Genomic DNA, 23,895 nt, shown 5'->3' on the forward strand with positions numbered 1-23,895 from the left:
TGAGGAGAAAGAGGCGCTGTTGTGTCTTTTTCACCACACAGCTGGTGTGTACAGACCACGTGAGATCCTTGATGATGTGGATGCTGAGGAATATAAAGCTGTTTACCCTCTCAACCCCAGATCCATTGATGTCAATGGGGGTTACCCATCTCCATTCCTCCTGTAGTCCACAACCAGCTCCTTTATTTTTGTGACAGTGAGGGAGAGGTTGTTTTCTTGACACCGCTGTGTCAGAGAGATGACTTCTTCCCTGTAGGCCACCTCATTATTGTTTGAGATAAGGCCAATCAATGTAGTGTCATTGGCAAATTTAATTAGCAGATTGGAGCTGTGGGTGGCGACACAGTCATGGGTATACAGGGAGTAAAGGAGGGGACTCAGTACACAGCCCTGTGGGACACTTGTATTGAGAGTCAGAGGGGTGGAGGTGAGGGAGCCCACTCTTACCACCTGCCGGCGATCTGACAGGAAGCCTCCTCCTTCATGGGAGTGGGACAACCATCCATGAGGTGGGTGGGTGGGACCCTTTATGATGTTATCGGCCCTTTTCCGGCACCTTTCTCTATATACGTCCTTTATGTGGCAATCTGGTTTCAGTGACACGTTGGGCAGTTTTGAGGATCTGCTATCGAGCCTTCCTGTCTGCCAAATGCAGTTTCCGTACCATGCAGCGGTGCAGCATGTTAGGATGCTCTCCACTGCACACCTGCAGAAAGATGTGAGCATGGATATTCTCTCTTCAGCCTCCTCAGATATTGGCGAGCTTTCCTCATTGTGTTCCAGGACCATGAGAGTTTGTGAGAGACGTGCCTTCCCAGATTGGAAACTGCTTACGGTTTCCGCGGTTGTGCCGTCGATGCAAGAAGGGGCGTGAGTGCTGTGAGTTCCCCTCAAGTTGATTACCATCTTTGTCTTGTTGGCGTTGAGGAAGAGGTAACTTGCCTGGCACCAGGCCTCGAGCTCTTCCATCTCCTCTCTGCAGGCCGTCTGATCAGTGTTGGTGATGAGCCCCACCGCTGTCACGTCATCGATGAACTTGACAACGTGACTACTCAAACGTTGGGCCGTCAGCAGAGCGTACGGCAGTGGGCTTAGCACACAGCCCTGGGGAGCACCCGTGTTGAGAGTGATGGGGAGGGAGGATCTGTTGTGCATCCTCACTATCTGAGGTCTGTTGTTTAGGAAGTCTAATACCCAGTTGCCCTGTGCTACACTTAGAGCGAGGAGTAAGGCGTTTCTTCACAAGGTCTGTGGGACAATAGTGTTGAATGCCGAAATGAATTCCAGAAACAGCATTCTGACATGTGTCCTTGTTTTCTAGGTGTGTCAGGGCCAGGAGCATGACAGAGGCTGTGGCACCTGTCCTGGAGCTCCTCTGTTGGTAAGCATATTGGTGAGTGTCCATTATTCCTCAAAGACACATTCTGACAACACCAATATCTGTCAGTTGAGAAAAATGGAATGACACAGCTCGAAATCCTTTGATCTGAACCCGCAACGGTATTCACTCAAGGAGGCCTGTTCCTTTAAAATACTGTTTGACTCAATTCATTCTGACAGGGCGCCCGGTTTGTTAATTGGATCTGCAACGCCAGTTGAGGAAGTCACTGCGAATCTTTTGGCTCCATATTCGGGAATTGAGAAGGATGGGTTGTATTTTCCCCAGGGTTGTTGGGAGTTGTATTAAAACGGTTTTACAAATTCAGACAGTCTGCCAGAAGGCACCGATGCGAAAAGGAGCATCTGATGGCGTTGAACAGCCTGCGCCAGCGCCCTCCCTTTCCTCTCTCTGCCCCTCCCTCTGGCTGTGACGGTGCCCAGCGATCGCGAACGCAGGCGGAGCGGGGACGGGAGGGCAGTACCGTGGCTGCACCGTCCACGGGAGACAGCGACTGATCAGCTCCCCGGCACTCGAGACAACGAGCTGCCGGAGAGGTGGCGCTAAGAGGAAGGCAGCGACAAGCCGGCTGCATCCCGGGGCAAGGGGGAGAAGACACAGCTGGCAACGTTTTGTGACAAAACCATTGTTCACAGCAGCCGGATTCCCGGGTGACAGAGGCGCAGCGACCTGAGCGGAGCGGGCAAGGCACACGGCGCCGGAGGCTGCGAGCACCGACGGGTCGGAGGCGGGGGAGAAGCCGTGGTTTGCACCGCCGATTCATCATGGGGCACCCGCCGCTGGAATTCAGCGACTGCTCCCTGGACAGCCCGGATTTCAGGGAGCGCCTCAAGTCTTACGAGCAGGAGCTGGAGAGGACGAATAAATTCATTAAGGAAGTGATCAAAGACGGGAACTCGCTAATCAATGCCATCCGAAGTGAGTACTTTACGACAGACCGCCTTTAAGGCAGGGTGGGCAGCCTTGGAACTAATTTTATTTTCCGTGACTGGGGGGGTGGGGGGGGGGGTAAACCTTTCTGGACCAAGCAGCGATAGTGTGAAATTGGATTTCTTTCTTGCAATTATGTTAAAGAAGTCCTATAGAATCAGAATCAGGTTTAATATCAATGACATGCCGTGAAGTTTGTTGTTTTGCGGCAGCAGTGCATTGCAATGCATAATAATACTGTCATAAAATGTTATAAATTACCATTAAGAAATGTATATTAAGAATTAAATGAAGAGTGCAAAAAGAGAGCAAAAAATAATGCGAGGCTAGTAAGTAGGTTGAAATCTATTCGGCCAGATTCAATACTGCAAATGCATCTGCCGCTCCAAGCTTATTTGAATCTCGTTTTGTGTCTGAGTGGGCAGGATTGTCTTGTCCAAGTGACACTAACCCTGTGAAGGTTGTCTGTGCCCGATCGTGTCTCTGGCGCTAGATGCCACTCATAGGTGCCAGCAGCAACTGGGATGGAGCTGGTGCCGTGGGAATTGTTCACTGAATTCTCGTCACATCGCTGAGTGAATGGGCTTGTGATTCGTTTGCTAGGTTTTGCGGCCAGTTTTGCACCTATTCGACAACCTTTTTGCTTTTCGTCAGTAACGGCGCGTTTGTAGAACAGTTTTTTTTTCCGTATGGCAAACTTACCCAGTTAGGAAAGGACGTCCAGTAGGGAAAGGGAAGCTTCCAGTATCTGTAGAATCTGAGTTAATTATGGAAACAAGATTTTCAATTGTATTTTGACATCCCAGTTAGGAATCATAGACTTTCAAACAAAAAAAAGGTATCAGGAGGTAGGAGGATGAATTATACTGGATACCCTGTATATGGTACTCTTCATTTGTAAATATGCATCCTGAAATCATAAACCACACATCCAACTTTACTAGAAATGTTGACACATGCTTTAGCATAAAGCAATCCTTGTTATAGATGTGCTTCAAACATCAATAATGGAGGCACATTTTTGACTTGTGGATATTTGTTACCCTGCATTTTGCATTTTGCTGTCAGACCTATTGGAAGTTGCAAATGTCTCTTTCTCTGATTTGTGGTATCTGCACTTATTTCTTTTCCTGCCTAATTTGCACACCCACTTTTCAAAACTAAAATAAATTATTTTTAATGACTTGGAATCCCCAGCCCTCTGGGAGATAAATTTCCTTGTTTGCCCTGCAGTATTTTCTTTAAGCAAAAATATTCAAGTTGTAGATGATTCTTGGAGTAGATTAAAAGGTCAGTACAACAGTGTGGGCCGAATGGCCTGCACAGTGCTGCAGTGTTCTATGATTCTCATTTGGAAGGTACTCTGCACAATTCTGCTTTCGTTATTGATTTCCTCTCTGCCCCTCTTTTGTTTACATCTTGAATCTATTGTTACCTTGGGGTTTTTTTTTGCTGCTTGTTGGTGGGGTTACCAGAAGTTGCTAGTCATCCACAGGATGTGAAAATTGGCTTGCAGCTTTTTTTAAGTTGCATCATGTTGCCCACTGCTCGAAAGGAGTTTGTGCAGCCTGTCGGTGCTGGTCAAAGTTCATTGGTTGCTGCAGTTATAGATGGTGGAAGTCTTTAATCCTTTTTGCTGTGCACTCCTCTTCATTGTATTGCCGGTCCTTGAGTAAAATCAAATGGCACTAAGGACCTTCATCGCCACGACATGCCCTCTTTTCATTGCTACCAGCAGGGAGGAGGTATAGGAGCCTGAAAACTCTCACTCAATGTTTTAAGAACAGCTTTTTCCTCTCTGCCATCAGATTTCTGACTGAATAATGAATGCTATCTCACCGCTTTGCTCTCTATTTGCACTACTCGTTTAATTTGTATATGTGTATATATATTTCTAAGTTTACGTATTGCAATGAACTGCTGCAAAACAAATATTTCACGACACGTCAGTGATATTAAATCTGATGGCATGTGCAAAGAAAGTAATAGTTGATCTGTCTGTCATCCTTTCATTTGCTAGATCAGATGATAAGAGTTTAGTTTTTAGTCTGCTCCATAGTGAAGAAACCGAACACTTTGCAGTCTGACTCAGGTATTGACTCAGGAGTGAACAGTGTCATATCACATTTATGTTGGTGTATTGTTATTGTCACGTACAATACCATGAAAAGTTTGCCTTGCACCTTGTTCATTCAGATCCATATTTCTAACCTCCAAGATTTCATTGAGTTCAGTGACATTCTCAGCTGACCTATTTCAAAATGGGCCTGTTCTTTTGAAAGCGTAACAATCTAGAGCATTAAGTGTGTCTCTTTTTACAAATACAGCTTGATCTGCTCAGTATTTACCTTATCCTTCAGATTTCTGGTATCTCCAGCTAGTATCTTAAAACCCAGTATAACTTGTTTCTGTTTGTCTCTCATTCCATCCATCCACAAATGACAGATTTTTTGTGATAAGTAAATGTTCACTCCTGTTTCCAGTGAGGGCAAAGAGCCTAGCTTAATCTCTAACAACACACACAAAATGCTGGTGGAATACAGCAGGCCAGGCAGCATCTATAGGGAGAAGCACTGTCAATATTTCGGGCCGAGACCCTTTGTCAGGACTAACAGAAAGTTACAAAGGGTCTCGGCCCGAAACGTCGACAGTGCTTCTCCCTATAGATGCTGCCTGGCCTGCTGTGTTCCACCAGCATTTTGTGTGTGTTGTTTGAATTTCCAGCATCTGCAAATTTCCTCGTGGTAGCTTAATCTCTACTCTGGAAATATCAGAATTAGGTTTATTATCAGTGACATATGTCATGATAACATGGCAGCATCGGTGTAGTTTTATGGCAGCATTACAGTGCAAGGCATAAAATATACTTTAAATTACAAGAAATATATAAGTGGTGTACTAAGAGCAAAAATAGTGAGGTAGTTGTAATAGGTTCACGGACCATTCAGAAATCTGAAGGCAGAGGGAAGATTCAAAGTACATTTATATTCAACAAATGTATAAAATATACAGTCTTGAGATTTGTTTGCTTGCAAGCAGTCACAAAGCAAGAAACCTGAAATAACTGAATTTAAAGAAAAAGAAAGACCAACACCCAATGGACAGCAAAAGGAAAAAAAAAACCCACAAATTATCCAAGTAATAAAGTTCCTAAAACTTTTGAGTGTGTGTTTTCAGAATCCTTTACCTATTGCCTGATGGTATTAATGAGAAGAGGTAACAGGGTAACTGGCCCTGGTAAAAGGGGTACTTAATGATGTTCCTTTCTTGAGGTGTCGCCTTTTGAAGATGTCTTCAATGCTAGGGAGGCTAAGTGCCCATGATGAAGCTGCCTGTCTATCTAAATGTTCTTTGTGATGCGACCTTTTTGCTGGTTTAGGTTTGTGCTCCAGCATCTGCTAAACTTATTCTCAACATGTGAATATAAGAAAGGGAATTTTTAAAACAATCTTTCCCCTTGTTATTTCAGAATTCCATACATTGCTTCTCATTCTGCTTTAGCCAGTGGATCTCCTTTGATCATCTCTGGACCAGTTATTTCTCATTGAGTTGAAATGGCTTTTATCCTGTTGAAAAAGATTGAGGTTTTGCACATTAAATCAGAATAGTTTGTTTACTCGTTCTGAAGTACTTTGAAATGATTGAATTGTTCCAACACTCATAAGATTCTTGTAAGATTATCTCTAAACTAATCTCCAAGCTAACATTGTAGACAATAACCAGTTGCTTCCTGATTTGCAGATGATGCTTTATGACTCCAGAACTGTTGGTTTCCAATGCAGCAAGGCAAAAGTTCTTCAAATTAGACATTTTGTTGTAACTGCTTCTCTCCTGAGGAGGAAGAATATCAGGTGTTGCAAATGATGTGTGTGAACAGAGTTAACTTGAGAATGAAAGGCTTAAAGGCTTGCATTTGTATAGTGACCTGTCCCCAACCACCCGTAAGGGGCAAGAAAAAATATAGTGCACGCGCCACACACACACACACTTCCTTGCAGGCATTCACTGTTGAACAAAGAATCAGTGAAAATCTACAAAGATTGACAGACCACCAAAATGCAAAAGAAGACACATTTTGCAAATAAATAAATACTGAGAACATGGGTGGTAAGGTCCCTGAGGTGAGTGAAGTTATCCATACTGGTTCAGGATTACCCCTTATTGCCACTTAACCATGCTTGATGGTTAAAGGGTAATAATTGTTCCTGAACCTAGTGATGTGGGACCTAAGGCTTCTGTACCTCCTTCCTGATGGTAGCAGTGAGAAGAGACCATGTCCTGGATAGTGGAGGTCCTCAATGATGAATGCTGCTTTCTTGTGGCAGTGCTACAAAATGGGGTTGATGTTGCAACCAGTTTGTACAGACGATGGTGTGGAAATAATGGGAAAATCAGTTTTTAGCAATGTTGACAAAGGGTTAAGTATTAGAAAGTTGGGTGGGGTTGGTGGGTCTTCCTTCTCTTTCTTTTAAAAATAGTTCTATGGGATCTTTGTATTCATCCAAGAGTAGTTTTGAGGAATCTCATCTGAAAGTTGGCAACCCTACAGAGAAGCAGCCCATCAGTACTATGCCAGTGTGTTGGGGTAAATCTTAGTGCTCGAGTCTCAGTTGGAAGCTGGTGATTCAAAAGTTGGGGTTGCAATCAGCTGACCTATGAAAATAAATAGAAATTGTTTTTTGACATTGGTTATGTTTTGATTTTGATAAAGAAGGAATAGGAATCGGCTAAATGACCTGTTGAATTTGTTTGATCATTGACTATGATTGTGATCAATCTGTTTACCTTTCCAATACCAGCTGTCAAACTGAATTAGCTTCAGAAGTAGAGAACCAGTACCAATAATCTAACAATGTGGGACATTATCTGCCAAAAGGACAAATCCAAAGCAGTTAATAACTGTTCTGATGTATTCAAAATAATGGAAGGTGGCTCTGGCAGTGCTGTGAAGCAGCTCTTAGTCACCAGTTATCTACTTGTTCAAATTAAGTTCTGGCCACTTGGCAGTGCTGGGAGCTACTTGCTCTAGGACTCACTATAGTTCTGTAATTAACAATGAATGTATTTGACATTGGGGCAATAGTTGACAATGTTTGGCATCAAGGATCCTTGGTGAAATTGGTGCCAGCAGGAATTGAAGGGAAACCTCTCCACCGGTTGGCATTATATCTTGCAAAAAGGAAGATGGTTGTGATTGTTAAAAGTAATTTGGCTCAAGCCCCCAGGCAACAGTTTCTAGGGGCACTAGTGTAGGTTGGCTATCTTTAATTATTGCTTCTAGTGGCCTTGCTTGCATTGTAAGAATTAAAAGTGGAGGTGATTGATGATTGTTAAGTTCTGCTTACAACTGCTCAGAAAGTGAAATGCTTAACAACTGATAAATGTCTATTAACATGAGTGCCAAAGAATGACCACCTCCTAATGAAGAGTGTCTAGCTGCTTATCTTTTCAATGCCACCAATATCATTGTGTTTCCACCACAATTCTTCCTTTTTTTTGGTCATTAATACCCTTGGAGATACCATTGAATCAGGTTTATTATCATTAACACATGTCATGAAATGTGTTATGTGGTAGCAGTACAGTGCAATACATTAAAAATCACTAAGAAATAAAATATAAAAATAAATAGTGCAAAAAGAGATCAAAATAATGAGATAGAATTCTGATGGTGAAGGGAAGAAGCTGTTTCTTAAATATTGATTGTGCATCTTCAAGTTACTGTACCTCCTCCCTGAAGGTAGCAACAAGCACTGTCGCAGAAAAGCAATCTCCATCATCAAGTGCCCTCTCCATTCAGGCCATGCTTTCTTCTCATTGCTGCGATCAGGCAGGAGAACGGGAGCCTTGTATCTGTATATCATCAGGTTCAGAAACGATTATTATCCCTTAACCATTAGTCTCCTGAGCCAGATTGGCTAACTTCACCCATCCCAGCACCGAACTGATTCTACAAACTATGGACTCATTTTCAAGGACTCCACAACTCGCGTTCTCAATATTTATTATCATTATAATTCTGTTTTTACTTTTTGTACTTGCACAATTTGTTGTCTTTTGCACACTGGTTATTTCTGTGTCTTTGCAGTTTTTCATTGATTCAGTTGTGGTTATTTATACTGTGAAGAAAATGAACCTCACTGTAGTGTATGGCAACATACAGTACATGGACTCTGATAATAACTGTACTTTGCACGTCCTGGGTGGCGAAGGTCCTTGATGATGGATGCTGTGTCCTTGAGGCATTGCCCTTTGAAGATGTGCTCGATAGTAGGGAGGATAATACCAATGATGGAGCTGGCTGAGTTTACAATCCTCTGCAGCTTTTTCTGACCAAATAACTCAACTGGATGAGCCATACAGACATCTTGCAGCAAGTGGCTCCCATCTGGACATCTCCACCCTTCAGCCAGTTGCGACACATGCTTCAGGAATGGCATGGAACATTCTCTACTTGTCTGCTTGAATGCAGATCAAATGATCCTTGAAGCTTTCTGTCAGAATGAAGTTTATTATCACTGAAATATGTTGTGAAATTTGTAGTTCTGGATCAGCAGTACAGAGCAATACATTTAAAAAAAAACTGTAGAACTAAAAACTAGAGGGCATAGATTTAAGGTGAGATGTGAATGATTTGAAAGGGACCTGAGGGGGTGACTTCCTCATGCAGAGAGTGATGCATGAGCTGACAGAGAAGGTGGTTGAGGCAGGTACACTAAAAACATTTAGAAGATATTTGGGCAAGTATGTGGATAGAAGGGGACTTGAAGGGATTTGGGCCAAACATGGGCAAATGGGACTAGATTGAGACCTGTACCATGGTTGGCATGGACAAGCTGGCTTGAAGAGCCTGTTCTTCTGCTGTATTCTCTATCCATCTGCCCGTTACACTGCTGGTGCTTAGGGCAGCAATGAGGGTCCTCCACCTGTCTTTCTTTGTCCATCTTCCCTACTGTGCCCCAGGTGCTGGTTCAGGGTCCTCATTTCTGCCTCTACGTTACAGCACCACGTTGTCTTTGGTCTCCAGGGTTTCCTCTGCCCTTCAGGGGATCGGTGATGACGGAGTTGGCCTCTCTTCTCATCACATGCCCAATGCATCTCCAGCATTTCCTCATGATGATTATAGCCTTGTCCTCTTGATGGCATTGAAAGAAATAGGGCGAGGTTGGAGATCTTTCTTGACCAGAAAATGCACAGGATCTTCTGGAGGTTCATAGTGTGGAATGATAACAGTTTGGCAAGGTCGCTGCCATCAATTTGCCAATATTCTGACCTGTACAAGAGTGTGGACAGAACACAACTCTGGTACAGCTCCACCTGTATTATTCTATGAAAAATTAAAATAAATAAATGGTCCAAAAGAAGAGTAGTGAGGTTGTGTTAGGAGTTCATGAACACTTCAGAAATTGGATGGCAGAAGCTGTTCCAAAAGCTTTGAGTTTGGGTCTTTAGCCTCTTTATCACCTCCTGATGGTAATAATGGGAAAAGGGCATGCCCTGGATGGTGAGGGTCATTAATGACAAATGCTACCTTCTTCAGGCATTGCCTTTTAAAGATGTCCTCAATGGTGGGGAAGCTAGTGTCTGTGATGGTGTTGACAACCCTCTGCAGCCTCTTTTGATCTTGTGCATTGGTCTATTCCGGACAGTGATGCAACCAGTCAGAAGGTTCTCCACGGAGTAGTTGAAGAAATGTCTCATCTTAGTTAAAGCCTGCTTGCTAACCACCTGAATTTTCACTTCCTCTGTATTGGTGTGCCGTGGTTTCAGTCTGTGTTCCATTTACAAGACTCACTGACGTTACACAGTAAAATTGCTGAACTCATCTTTTTTTCAAGGAGGCAGAAGAGACGTGGGTACGTGAGAATATCAACTTGACAAGAGCTAGAAGTTGTACGCTATCCTGACCAGAAATAAGTTGCCTTGCTCTTGTTTTCACTGAGTCTCAAAAATGCAATTTCCTACCCAGCAACAAGGGAAGTTCCCTTGCATCAGACAGAAAGTGGATACAAGTAGAAGTCAGCTACGTCCTTGAGCCCATTTTGTGCTGTACTAGGAAGCAAGCATCTCAGAGGATCTATCCTGGGTTCAATATATTGATGCAATCACAAAGAAAGCATGCCAGTGGTTATATTTCATGGGAGTTTGAGGCTATCTTGCATGCCACCAAGGACTCTAGCAAGTTTCTCAGATGTGCGGTGAAGAGCATTCTGAATGGTTGCAACACTGCCAGGATCAAACAAGGCTGCAGTGAATTGTCGATTCAGTCAGCTTCCACATGCACACAAGCTTCTGCACCTTGGACATGCCATCTTCCATTACTACCATCATGGAGGAGGTACAGGAGTGAAGACCCACACTGTATTTTTGGAACAGCTTCTTCCCTGCTGCCATCAGCTTTCAGAATGGCCCGTGAACACTGCTTCATTATTCCTCTTCTGTGTTATTTTATTTTTTACTGTAGCTTGTATTTTTATGTTTTGTACTGTGCTACAAAGCAGCAGAGTTTAACACGTATGTCAGTAACAACAAACCTGATGCTGATTTAAAAAAACTTTAGGAAAGAATTTTTCTTTTTTTGTTATTTTGGTATATCTCTTTTGGTGTTTTACTGAGGGAATAACTCAAGTATGTAATCAATGTTATAAGATTATCTTATGACTAATTGCATTATTTACAAAGATAAGTACAGAGAATTATCAGCAGATCAGTTTCAGTAGAAGGAGAGAAGCTGAGAAGATTTCAGGTTAATGATCTTTCCGACATGTCCCTGATCTGTAGTTGAACATGTTTTGAGGTTGAAGAAAAGTTTCAAGGATGGACAGCACAGAGGAATGTGATTGGCTGGAGAGATTGATTGACAGGGTGATGGAGGGTGAGTGTTCAATGTAGGAGTGAAATAGGGAAGTGCAGTGGATGAGGGAGGGAGGCTTGCTTGGCCTCTCTTCCCGTATTCAAGGAAGGAGTGCCTTCAGTCCATCCTGGTGTGGCTGGAGGTGTACAGGGACTGGATGTCCATCATGAAAGTAAGCCAGTTTTGAATCAGAAAACAAGATAGTGAGGCTGTTGGAGGTGTAAATAGATGTAGGGCAAGTGGGGAAGAAATGGGTACAAGGGAGAGAGAATTGAATTAATATAGGAAGAATTTTCTGTGGGACAAGGACAGAGTGACAATCTGGTTGATCAGTTGAGTTACTTGGTCAGTACAATTACATAAGAACATAAGAAATAGGAGCAGGAGTAGGCCACCTGGCCCATCAAGTCTGTTCCATCATTCAATAAGATCATTGCTGATCCGGGCATGGGCTTATCTCTACCTGCCTGCCTTTTCCCCATAACCCTTAATTCCCCTACTATGCAAAAATCTATCCAACCTTGTCTTATATTTATTTACTGAGGTAGCCAATGTCACAGAGGAAGTGGCAGCATGTTGCTTTTCAAGTCTCTTTTAAATCATCCACATCGCACCTTAATCCTACGCATCGCACCTTAATCCTACGCACTCTAGTTTTAGTTCTACAGTACTCTTTTAATGTTTTGTAGCAGCAGCAACAGCAACATCCTGCCACTTGTACAGCTGACGCCTGTGATTATTGGAAAAATATTGTACTGACCAAATAGTTCAACTGGATCAACAACATACATCTTACAGGAAAGGGCTCCCCCTGGACAACAAATTTCATGATGTATGTCAGTGATAATAAGCTGATTCTGAGGTAAAGCTTCAAGGGTCGTTGGATCTGCACTCTAACAAGTGGGGAATGTTCCAAGCCATTCCTGAAGCGTGTCTCTCAGATATTGAAGGCTTGAGATGTCCAGAGGGCATTTCTTTGCTGTATGATGTGTGTCGTTGATCCAGTTGAGCTATTTGGTCGGAACAATATCTTTCCAATAATCGCAGGCATCAGCTGTACAAGAGGCAGGATGTTGCTGTTGACATTAGCATGTCTGGGGTTAGAGAGCGAAGCTGGTAAGTCATGGCTCCCACCCCTGGCTCTGATCCATTGTTACTTTCTGAAAGCAGGGTAAAGAAACTGAACACAAAATGTAGTTGGTGTCACAGTCAGTGGATACTTGTCACATAATCAGAATGCCATCTAATCCTCTGGCCCTTCTTTCTCTTCATATGAAGTATTTGACTAAATACTTTTCCACAAAGACAATGCCCCTTTAATAGACATTGACGGGCTGGTGACCTGGGAGCATGCCTGAAACCTCCCACATAAGTGCTCTACAAAGATGTTCTGTACCAGCGATGATTAGAAGCACAATGAACCTAGATGAGATGGGGGTGGGCTGAGATAAAGGCACACAGACTTCCACATTCTTAGCACTCGTTTCAGAAGCCCATGGCAACTACTGTATCAGACAGTCCATTATATCAGCAGTCATGTGGACTGAAGTATAAATTGATTTAGTGTGGAGGCAAGTTTTCTTCCCAACAAAACATTGAGTTATCTCAGGTTGGTAAAGAGGAACTTTGCTGGGACCTTTTATTAAGTTCTGGGGTTGAACAAGAAAAACTGCCAGAGGCTGTGACTCTTTGGAGAATCTGTCCTCTCACTTAAAAAGTGCACTTTAATTATGTAACTTCATTAATATTTGAATAAAGCTCAGTTCAGTCCAAGTTTCCATGCCGGATCAGTGTGTTAATGGTACGAATAGATCAATGATGGATGTGGAAGTTGCAGTACAGAAATAGGTTGCTTAACTCTTTAAGTGAGCAAGTAACTTAAATGCCCTTGTTCCTGAATTGTTTTCCTTTACCATCGCTCTCTACTGCCCGTTTTGCCTTTGGCATTTATGGCAGCAATGAAGGTCCTCCATCTCCACTGGTGTTTAGGGTTCCTTCGTGTCAGTCGCTCGGTTTTCAGTACTGTCAGTCTTGCAGTCAGGTGGGGATTCAGGAATCCCATCATACTCAGATGGAGGAGGATTCCTGATTGCAGTTTCTGTTACAGAATCTGAGCAGAACTCCTGAACCTGGAGGACAGGTGGACCACTCTCAGTCTGTCTTCTATCCTTTGACCTGTTTGTCATGTGTGACCTTACCAAGAGCCAAAGCATAAAGCCCTGACTCCAGCCAACATAGCTCTCCTGGTCATTGAGGCATGCAAGCCTCCAAACCCTACAACAAGGTTGTAGAGGTTCCTTTAACATCCTCCTGCCTATCTAGGTGAATGGTGATCTGTTTCTGAGTTAACTACTAACTCTTTCTGTATCACATTCTGATGCAGGTGTTCTTGTCCCAGGCTAAAGTCTCTGTATCTTGTGCTTCATCCAATTTTCCAGTCTATGCTCTATCTATTGTGGCTATGCTCCTTGTAGATGTGCTGCCCAATGTTCTCACTTTTGTTTGAAAATCCCTCATTCAAAAGTTCAAAGTAAATCTATTATCCAAGTACGAGGGGTGATTGATAAGTTTGTGGCCTAATGTAGAAGGAGTCAATTTTAGAAAACCTCGCACATTTATTTTTCCTACATTTACACACTTAGTCCAGCGGTTGTGGAGCATACGGATCCCTTCTTTGTAGAAGTCGGCATCTTGGACCTCCAGAAAGAGTCCACAACAGGGGTGATTGATAAGTTCATGGCCTAAGGTAGAAGGAGATGAGTTATTAACTTCAAACTTTCTGTATTTTCACTGAAAGGGTTGAACTGCAAGTGCATGTAATGAGAGCTGTATAACTCATCTCCTTCTACCTTAGGCCACAAACTTATCAATCACCCTTGCTGTGGACCACCTGGAGGTCCAAGATGCTCTTGTTGCATGTAACATGTAAAGCATGTAAGAAATAAAGTCAATTCAGTTCAAGTTTGTCAAAGTTTTAGATGACATGCCAAAACTGCGCCAGCTTCTCAGAAAGTAGAGGTGCTGCCGTACCTTCTTTGTAATGCTACTTGCATGCTAGTCCCAGGACAGATTCATTGGAAAGTTAATGCCAAGGAATGTAAGGTTACTGACCTTCTGTACCTCTGATCTCCTGACCAGAACTGGCTCATCAATCTCCAATTTCTTCCTCCTGTAGTCAATAATCAGGTTTTTGGTTTTGCTGACTTTGAACGAAGCCGGCCGGAAGTGAGTGGTCCTGGGTTGGAATCCGGCCGGCTCCTTGCATGCTTTCCATCTGTGCTGGCTGGGTTGGGCATCGAGCATGTTGAACCTTGTTTAAGAAAAACAGACAAACGCAAAAGGCAATGTGCATCAGGCGGCAGCATTGGCGAGAGGAACAACAGACCTTGAGGGAGAGGGTGTCGCTGAGGCACCACTCAACCAGATTTTCAATTTCCCTCCTATATGCTGATCCTAAAGCTCTCCTATATACTGATCCTAAAGCTCTCCTATATACTGATCCTAAAGCTCTCCTATATACTGATCCTAAAGCTCTCCTATACGCTGACAGCTCCTAAAGCTCTCCTATATGCTGATCCTAAAGCTCTCCTATATGCTGACAGCTCCTAAAGCTCTCCTATACGCTGACAGCTCCTAAAGCTCTCCCATATGCTGATCCTAAAGCTCTCCTATATGCTGATCCTAAAGCTCTCCTATATGCTGATCCTAAAGCTCTCCTATATACTGATCCTAAAGCTCTCCTATATACTGATCCTAAAGCTCTCCTATATGCTGACAGCTCCTAAAGCTCTCCTATACGCTGACAGCTCCTAAAGCTATCAGCAGCTTTGATTTCATCAGCAAACTTGAATGTGGCATTGGAGTTGCCTCATCGTCATAAGTGGAAAGCCAGTAGAGCGGGGGCGGCCTTGTGATGCAACCGTGCTGACGGTGGTGGTGCAGGAGATGTTGTTGCCAATGAGAATTGACTGAGGTCTGCAAGTGAGGAAATCGAGGATTGAGGTGCCCAAGGAGCTTATTGATTAGCATTATTGGTTAGCATTACCACACGGCCTCATTCAATCATTGGTGGCTGAGCTTAAGTTATCAAATCCCTGTGGGTCAGAAACAGCAACTTTTCTCATTCCTCCTTTCAGGTGCTGGGGTGCCCTCTTGCTGCTTCTGGCTCAAACTAAATTGGATTATTAACTTGATAATGATTTGACATTTGCTTGTATTCACAATGGGCGGTGTTTTCGGTGCCAGTGGATTTGTGTAGAGTATTGTAGCTTTCACCTAGTCATAAGGCACTAGAACACAGAAGCAGATCCTTCAGCTCATTTAGTCAATTCCAATTTATTATTCTGCCTCGTCCTGTCAATCTGCCCGCAGACCACAGCCCTCAATACCCTTCCCATTCTTCGCTTCAGTGTTGCAATCAGTTCCACATCTACCACCTCTGCTGGCAGCTCATTCCACACTCGCACCACTCTCCTGAGTGAAGAAGTTCCCTCTCAGGTTTAGATATAGTCTGCCATGGGCTAGTGTTTACAGTAAATAGTCTGAAAACTGAGCAAGTGAGAAAGTTGCCACAGCCAGAATTGAAGAGATGGAATCCTTCCAGGGAATTGGAAAGGATGTCAGCACTTTGTATTACCCTGCGATTTCCGTGGGAGTTCATGGAGTAAGTTAACAAGATTCATTGTACTTTTAGAAAAACATTAGTTACTTTAAGTCAAACATCCTGTTAATTTTGCTGATCCAGTGGTGTTCAAATTTCCAGACAATATCTTCTTTCATGCAGAGGATAGGCAAATCTATATCTCAACTCTCAAGCCAATATTCCAAACTTATTAAAATATTTACAGTCTGAAACTTGCCTATCGGGCAAGAAATAAACTTGTCAATAATGACTGACGTTTGATTTTACCTCAGATTTTTGAGTATCTGATGTTAATTTGCTTTAATATACATTAGCACACGTGACTTGTGGCAAGGACAGCATACCATCGCAGACTTCAAAGCCAAACGTTGTGATGCCACCAGCATCGCGGCCTCTCTTCCAGATGAGCTCAATCGCTTTTACGCTCGGTTTGATATTGCTAACTTTGAGACTCCAAGGAAAGCCACCACTACAATCTGCAACCTGGTCATCTCTGAGGCTGAGGTACGCAGATGTTTCCAACGAGTGGACAGTCGCAAGGCTGCGGGACCGGACAGTATCCCAGGATGAGTACTCAGGATGTGCACAGCACAACTGGCAGGTGTGTTTACTGACATTTTTAATCCTTCTCTCAGTGTAGAGCTCCTGCCTGCTTCAAAACATCCACTATTGTCCCTGTACCAAAAAAGACCACGGTAACATGCCTGAATGACTGGTGTCCTGTTGCACTCACCTTAATAATAAGCAAATGCTTTGAGAGGCTGGTCAAGGATTATATCTGCAGCTTGCTACCACCCAAACTGAACTCTCTACAATTCGCCTACCGACAGATGACGCAATAGCCACAGCTCTACACACCGTCCTTACACATCTGGAGAAGAAGGATGCTTATGTGAGAATAACATTCGTCAGGACGAAAGGTCTTGGCCCGAAACGTCGACAGCGCTTCTTCCTATAGATGCTGCCTAGCCTGCTGTGTCCCACCAGCATTTTGTGTGTGTTGTTTGAATTTCCAGCATCTGCAGATTTCCTCGTGTTTGCTCTTATGTGAGAATGCTGTTTGGACTACAGTTCCACATTCAACGCCATAGTTCCATCCAGGCTTGACAAGAGGCTCAGAGACCTCTGCCTTGTGCAGCTGGATCCTGGACTTCTTGTCAGACCACCAGCAGATTGTAAGAGTGGGCTCCCTCACCTCCAACCTTAAACTCTCAATGCAGGAGCCCCTCAGGGCTGTGTACTAAGTCCCCTCCTTTACTTCCTGTATACCCATGACTGTCGCCACCGACAGCCCTAATCTGCTAATTAAATTTGCCGACATCACTACATTGATTGGCCTAATCTCAAAAAATAATGAGGTGGCCTACAGGGAAGAAGTCATCTCTCTGACACCGTGGTGTCAAGCTAACAACCTTTTCCTCAATGTTGCAAAAGCAAAGGAGCTGGTTGTGGACTACAGGAGGAATGGAGATGGTCTAACCTCTATTGACATCAATGGATCTGGGGTTGAGAGGGTGAACAGCTTTAAGTTCCTCAGCATCCACATCACCGAGGATCTCACGTGGTCTGTACACACCAGCTGTGTGGTGAAAAAGGCACAACAGCGCCTCTTTCACCTCAGACGGTTGAGGAAGTTTGCTATGGGCCCCCACAAGGGCACAATTGAGAGCATCCTGACTGGCTGCATCTCTGCCTGGTACAGGACTCTTCAGAGAGCGATGTGGACAGGCCAGCGTATCTGTAGTTGTGAACTTCCCATGATTCAGGACATTTACAAGGACAGGTATGTAAAAAGGGCTCATAGGATCACTGGGGACCCGAGCCACCCCAACCACAATCTATTCCAGCTGCTATCATCGGGGAAGCGGTACCGAAGCATAAAAGCCAGGACCAACAGGCTCCGGGACAGCTGCTTCCACCAGGCCATCAGACTGATGAACTCACAGTGATTTGAGTGTACTTTATAAATCTCATATGCCACTAGCTATAATTGCTCGATGATGATCCAGTGGTTTTAATATGATGTCCGTGTGTGGATAGGATCTAGCTGTATCTCTTTGTTGTGCACAGTTACCTGCCATTCGCAGATGTACAAAGTGTGGTGCCTCTGCAAGCCATGGCCCTATCTCGGCTGCTGCAGAGGTTACATTGTTGTTTGAAGCAATCTCCTCATCTGTCTGTTTAATGTAATCCTATGCAAGAGTGAAATTATGAAATATATTCTTATGCTGTCAGTCAGATTATCAGGGGAAGGAAAAGAAAATCATGTACTCTAACAAAACTATAAATGGCTGCCAACGTTTGAGATTAAGAAATACACCTTTATGTACTCATCCTTGTCCTTATGCAGACAGCTGATTTTTCTTCCCCCAGGCATAAGGTCTCTGGAGCTTCTGTTGGCATTTTGCCGTGGCTCTGTGCTTTAATGGTTTGGGTTTGCTAGCCCTGTGCCCAATCTGTTATATTTTGCAGCTCGGAAACATTGAAATAATTGAAATGAATACACATGGCCAGGGATAACTGGTGCTTGTTAAGTTTTACTCTCAGCAAAGCAGGCGCATATCACGTGGTGGTGTCGTGGTGAATGCAATTCATGTATTTTTACACATTGGCCATAATGAATTATTTAAATGAAAATTGCCTCCTCAGACACCATATTTACAATATTACTGAAATATTGTATACACAACATTCCTCCCTGCTTAGCTATAAACTCCAACTCAATATAGAAAGCATCTGAACAGTAGACATAGTAGACAGCTACTATATACAGGCATAGCGTAGTAAAATTTAAATTGTCCCGTCCAGTCCTAAAGGTTTAATCTGTGGAGGATCTTTTACTCTTGTGGGGTAACACTTTTCTTGATAAGGGGGTAACACTTGTGGGGTAACACTTTTCTTGATTCTGCTTGCAGGTAGATTTGTGGCTGTGAAACAACCTTGGGTTCTGGGGCTTCCTCTGGTGGTTGTGGGAGTTGACTGTGGGACTGCAGGAAGTGGTTCTTACAGCTTTGAATGTACAGTACTGTATAACCAGGGTGCCTAAGACTCTTGCACAGTACTGTAGTAATTTTATGTATTGTACTGTACTGCTAGAGCAAGAAACAAATTTCATGACATGTGAGTGGTGATAAACCTGATTCTGATGTGGGTCTTTTTTTTTGTGGACTGAGAGTGGGAAGGGGACAGGGAGAGGGGTATCATGGTTGGGAAAAGGAAGCACCAGAGAGTGATGATCAAAAAACCAATTGTCATTTGATTCCAAACATCATCTGGTGTCTGGGTGTGTCTCATACCCCTCCCGCAGCACTCCACCCTTGCCATTCCCTACATCTCCTGCTCTTGTTAATTAAAAACTCGCTCTCCCTTCCACATTGGCAAATACGGTACTTGTCCAAAAGTCTTGCGTATATGTGCCCAAGACTTCTGCGCAGTTCTGAGTTGACATACAAACAGTGCAAAGTAAGCTTTATTAGATGATGTGGATCGTAATGTGTGAGTGTCTGATGTCACCATTTCCTTTTCCCTTTGGAAAGCTACCTCACACTGCTTTGTCCATTGCCATTTCTTCCTGATCTGTAGTAATGAGTTCAAGGGTGGAGTTTCTGTAGACAGGTTTGGCAGGAACTTGTTTTAGTAATTAACCAATCCTAAAAAAGACTGTAACTCATAGCAACACACACAAAATGCTGGAGGAACTCAGCAGGCCAGGCAGCATCTAAGGAAAAGAGTACAGTCAATGTTTCAAGCCGAGACCCCTTGGCAGGACTGGAGGAGGAAAAAAATGAGTAGAAATAAAAGGTGGGGGAGGGAGGGAGAAACTGAAGATGATACGTGAAACCGGGAGGGGGAGAGGGGAGGTAAAGAGCCGAGAAGTTGATTGGTGAAAGAGACAGAAGGCTAGAGAAGGGGAAGTCTAATAGGAGAGGACAGAAGGCCCTGGAAGAAAGAAAAGTGGAGAGGAGCACCACAAATGGGAAGACAAGGAGATGAAGTGAGAGAGACAAAAGGGGATGGTGAGGGAGGGAGGGAGGGGCATTGAAGTTCAAGAAATTGATGTTCATGCCATCAGGTTGGAGGCTACCCAGATGGAATACAAAGTATTATTCTTCCAATCTGAGTGTGGCTTCATCGCGACAGTAGAGGAGGTCACGCACAGATTGACATATCGGAATGGGAAGGGGATTTAAAATGGGTGGCCACTGGGAGATCCCACTTTTTTCTGGTGGATTATGTGTAGGTGCTCGGTGAAGCAGTCTCCCAATCTACGTCGGGTCTCACCGATATACAGCAGGCTACGCTGAGAGCACTCCGGACAGTAGATGACTCCCAACAGGTGAAGTGTCGCCTCGCCTGGAAGGACTGTTTGGGGCCCTGAATGGTAGTGAGGGAGAAAGTGTAGGGGCAGGTGTGGCATTTGTTCCGCTCGCAAGGATAAGCGCCAGGAGGGAGATCAGTGGGGAGTGACAAATGGACAAGGGGGTCGCGTAGGGAGCGATCCCTGTGGAGAGCAGAAAGTGGGGTTGGGTAGTGGTGGGAAGGGAAAGGTGTGCTCGGTGGTGAAATCCTATTGGAGATAGTGGTTGCGGAGAATTGTGTGCTGGACGTGGAAGCTGGTGGGGTGGCAGGTGAATGGTACCACCCCAGTTCTGGTAATGCCCCCCCGCCCCTTTTTACCATCCCCCATCCCCTTTCCCCCTCTCTCAACTTATCTCCTTGCTGGCCCATCTCTGCTGCTCCTCCCCCCGTTCTTCCGTGGCCTTTTGTCCTCTCGTGTCAGATACCCCCTTCTCCAGCCCTGTATCTCTTTCTCAAATCAACTTCCCAGCTCTTTACTTCACCTCTGTGCAGAACCCAGTTCCCCATCTTTTCACACAATTAAAATTCCTCTTCAAATTCTTTTTGTTTCTCATTTCCATCTAAATAATGGATTGTGCATGCATTTGCTCTGAGCACTAGAGTTCTTCCAATCCTTATGCTAATCTTGACAGTTTGCAATCTGTTGGGGGAAGGACGTGTGGGAAGTGACTGAGCGAGAGAAGCTGGGAGCTAACCTTTAACCTCTGGCAGAGCTTTTATCACCTGACTTTAACCTGATGGAAATAAAGCTGTTCTCAGTGATACAGAACCTTGGTGACAAGAGACAGCACACGTTCGTTAGAGTCACAAGATTGTGGTTGTTTCACTATTACACGGCTGAGTTGTTGCCTGAATGATGTAATTTGAAGCACGATATGCCAAATCTAGCAGGGTGGTTGTTCATCACTGTGGAGCAGGAAATAAAACCTGGCAATGTGGTGAAAGGAAGTTTTGGGCTTTGACACTCAACAAGAACTGAATCAGGTTTATCATCACTGATGTACGTGGTGAAATTTGTTGTCTTGCGGCAGCAGTACAGAGCAAGGCATGCAAAATAACTACACGTTGTAGCATAAAATATACTGTGAATTAAGAAATGCATAGAAAAATTCAATAAGTTATGCAAAAAGAGAGCAAAATTATTGAGGTAATGTTGGGTTCATTGTCTGTTAACAAATCTGATGTCAGAGGGACTGGATGACTATCTTAAGATAATCAGCATGGACATAGCAAATAAGGCATTTAACCTTAATTTTAAAATAAATGCATGGGATTTATAGGCCAAGGCTGGTTAAAAGATAGGTGTCTAAAGGAAAAAAACACACAACCCATAACTCAGCTCTATTTCTACTTGAAAAATGCACATAAATCATTCAAAATGGTGCCTGTACCTCCTCGTTGTTGTGACAGGTGACGTCAAAAGCAGATGAAACTGATGGGATACAATCACTAAAATGGATGTGAGAGAACTGGGTCGAATCTATTTGTAGGAAGGAAAAAACATTGTATGTACATTCGACTTCGAAATTTAATAATACTAGCTTGTTCATAGACAATAGACAATAGACAATAGGTGCAGAAGTAGACCATTCGGCCCCTCGAGTCTGCACCACCGTTCTGAGATCATGGCTGATCATTCACTATCAATACCCAGTCCCTGCCTTGTCCCCATATCCCTTGATTCCCCTATCCATCAGATATCTATCCAGCTCCTTCTTGAAAGCATCCGGAGAATTGGCCTCCACCGTCTTCCGAGGCAGTGCATTCCACACCTCCACAACTCTCTGGGAGAAGAAGCTCTTCCTCAACTCTGTTTTAAATAACTGACCTCTTATTCTCAATCCATGCCCTCTGGTACTGGACTCTCCCAACATCTGGAACATATTTCCTGCCTCAATCCTATCAAATCCTTTAATTATCTTAAACGTTTCAATCAGATCCCCTCTCGATCTCCTGTGAGACCACAAGTCATGGGAGCAGGATTTGAGGTGACAGGGTAGCATAGTGACTAGCACAGTGTTTTACAGAACCAGTGGGATGGACTCAATTCCTACCACTGTCTGCAAGGGACTTGTACATTCTCCCTGTGACCGCAAGGGTTTCTTCCAGGTTTTCCAGTTTCGTTCCACAGCCCAAAGACCTACTGGTTGGTAAGTTAATTGGTCATTGTAATTTGTTCCATGCTTTGGCTAGGGTTAAATAGGGAGTTTCTGGGTGGCAGGGCTGGAAAGGCCCGTTCTGTGTATTAGACCATTTGGCCCATCAAGTCTGCTTTGCTGTTTGGTCATGGCAGACTTGTTCCCTCCCAAACCCCAATCTCTTGCCTTCTCCTTGTAACCCTTGACATCTTTACTAATCAACAACCCTTCAACCTCCACTTTAAATATACCCAATGACTTGGCCTCTACAGCTGTCTGTAACAACAAGTTACACAGATTCACCATACTGGCTAAATAAACTCCTCCCCACCCTGTTCTAGAGGGATGTCCTTCAGTTCTGAGGGTGTGCCCTCTGGTCTTAGACTCACCCATGATGGGAAACATCCTCTCCACATCCACTCTATTTATGCCTTTCAATATTCAATAGGTTTCCCTATTATCCCCCCTTCCATCATTCTTCTAACCTCCAGCGAGTACAGGCCCAGAGCCATCAAAAACTCTTCACACATTAACCCTTTCATTCCTTTCACAAATTGGGGATGTCCATAAATTGAGTGGTTTTAGTCTGGGCAAGGCCAGTATTTTCAACGTGATAAAGGTAATTGATGGCAGAGGTAGCTGTAAGGATGTTGGGGGGGGGGGGCACTGTTATATAGTGGTTAAGCTTCAAACCCAGAAGCCTAGGTCATTAATCCAGGAACAAATTCAAATCCCACCATGTTGGCTGGCAACTGTTAAAATGAAGCAGTTAAGTACAGTATGTTTGAGATTTGAGTTTCAAGCTACCCTTGATGGTGAATTTTAGATTGAGCCTCCTTTTAGATGACAAAGTTGTCCTTCAGGAAAGGCTAATTGGATCTGGTTCACATGTGACTACGGACCTACCAATGTGGTTGGATCTCTTCCGCCTCCTCAGATCAGGGCGATTAGGTGTGGACATTAAAACATACATTGCTAGGGTCATCTAAATTCTATGAATAAAGGCATTTAAAAATACAAATCATCTCATGCCCATTTTCTTGTTTGACTAACCGACTCTTGTAAGAAAGAATGCTCTGTTGCATTCAATTTTAGGCCAGAGGCCTAGTGGCAGGATATGTTTTGACAGAGGTTTAGTTATTTATGCAAGATACAAACTGCTCCTGTAGTAAGTTTTCAGAGTGACATGCCAAAATAGGGAGGTCATTGAAAATATAAGGATTGTTGACAGATTGGGTTGTGATAATAAAGTTAAGATTATTCAATAGGGAGATAAATTGAGTGGAAGACCATAAGACATAGGAGCAGAATTAGACTGTCTGGCCTGTTGAATCTGCTCTGCCATTCCATTGTGGCTGATTTATTATACGTCTCAAACCTTGTCTTTTCCCTGTGCTTTTAATCTGTTCTGCCCAAATCTCCAATTTTCGGTGGACTGGTGTATGGTGGCACAGTGTGCTTTCTTAGTCAGCACGATGAGCAATGTTATGAGTAAGAGTAAAAGGAAGCAGGAGATTGAGGTTGAGAGGGATAATAAATCAGCCATGATGGAATAGCAGAGCAGACTCGATGG

The 23,895-nt window shown here is 43.7% G+C and overlaps 1 protein-coding gene across 1 annotated transcript in view; it reads left to right on the forward strand.

Moving 5' to 3' along the window:
- The first annotated feature begins 1,814 nt into the window (after nt 1-1,814).
- The window catches only part of ophn1 (oligophrenin 1), a 231,309-nt gene continuing 209,228 nt past the window's right edge, over nt 1,815-23,895 (forward strand). The window contains exon 1 of the mRNA XM_059976800.1: nt 1,815-2,317. Within this exon, the coding sequence (XP_059832783.1) occupies nt 2,164-2,317 (154 nt within the window). The 5' untranslated portion in view covers nt 1,815-2,163. The remainder of the gene's footprint in view (nt 2,318-23,895) is intronic.

The sequence above is a fragment of the Hypanus sabinus genome, chromosome 8 (genome assembly GCF_030144855.1).
Source record: "Hypanus sabinus isolate sHypSab1 chromosome 8, sHypSab1.hap1, whole genome shotgun sequence".
In the NCBI taxonomy this organism is placed as follows: Eukaryota; Metazoa; Chordata; class Chondrichthyes; order Myliobatiformes; family Dasyatidae; genus Hypanus; species Hypanus sabinus.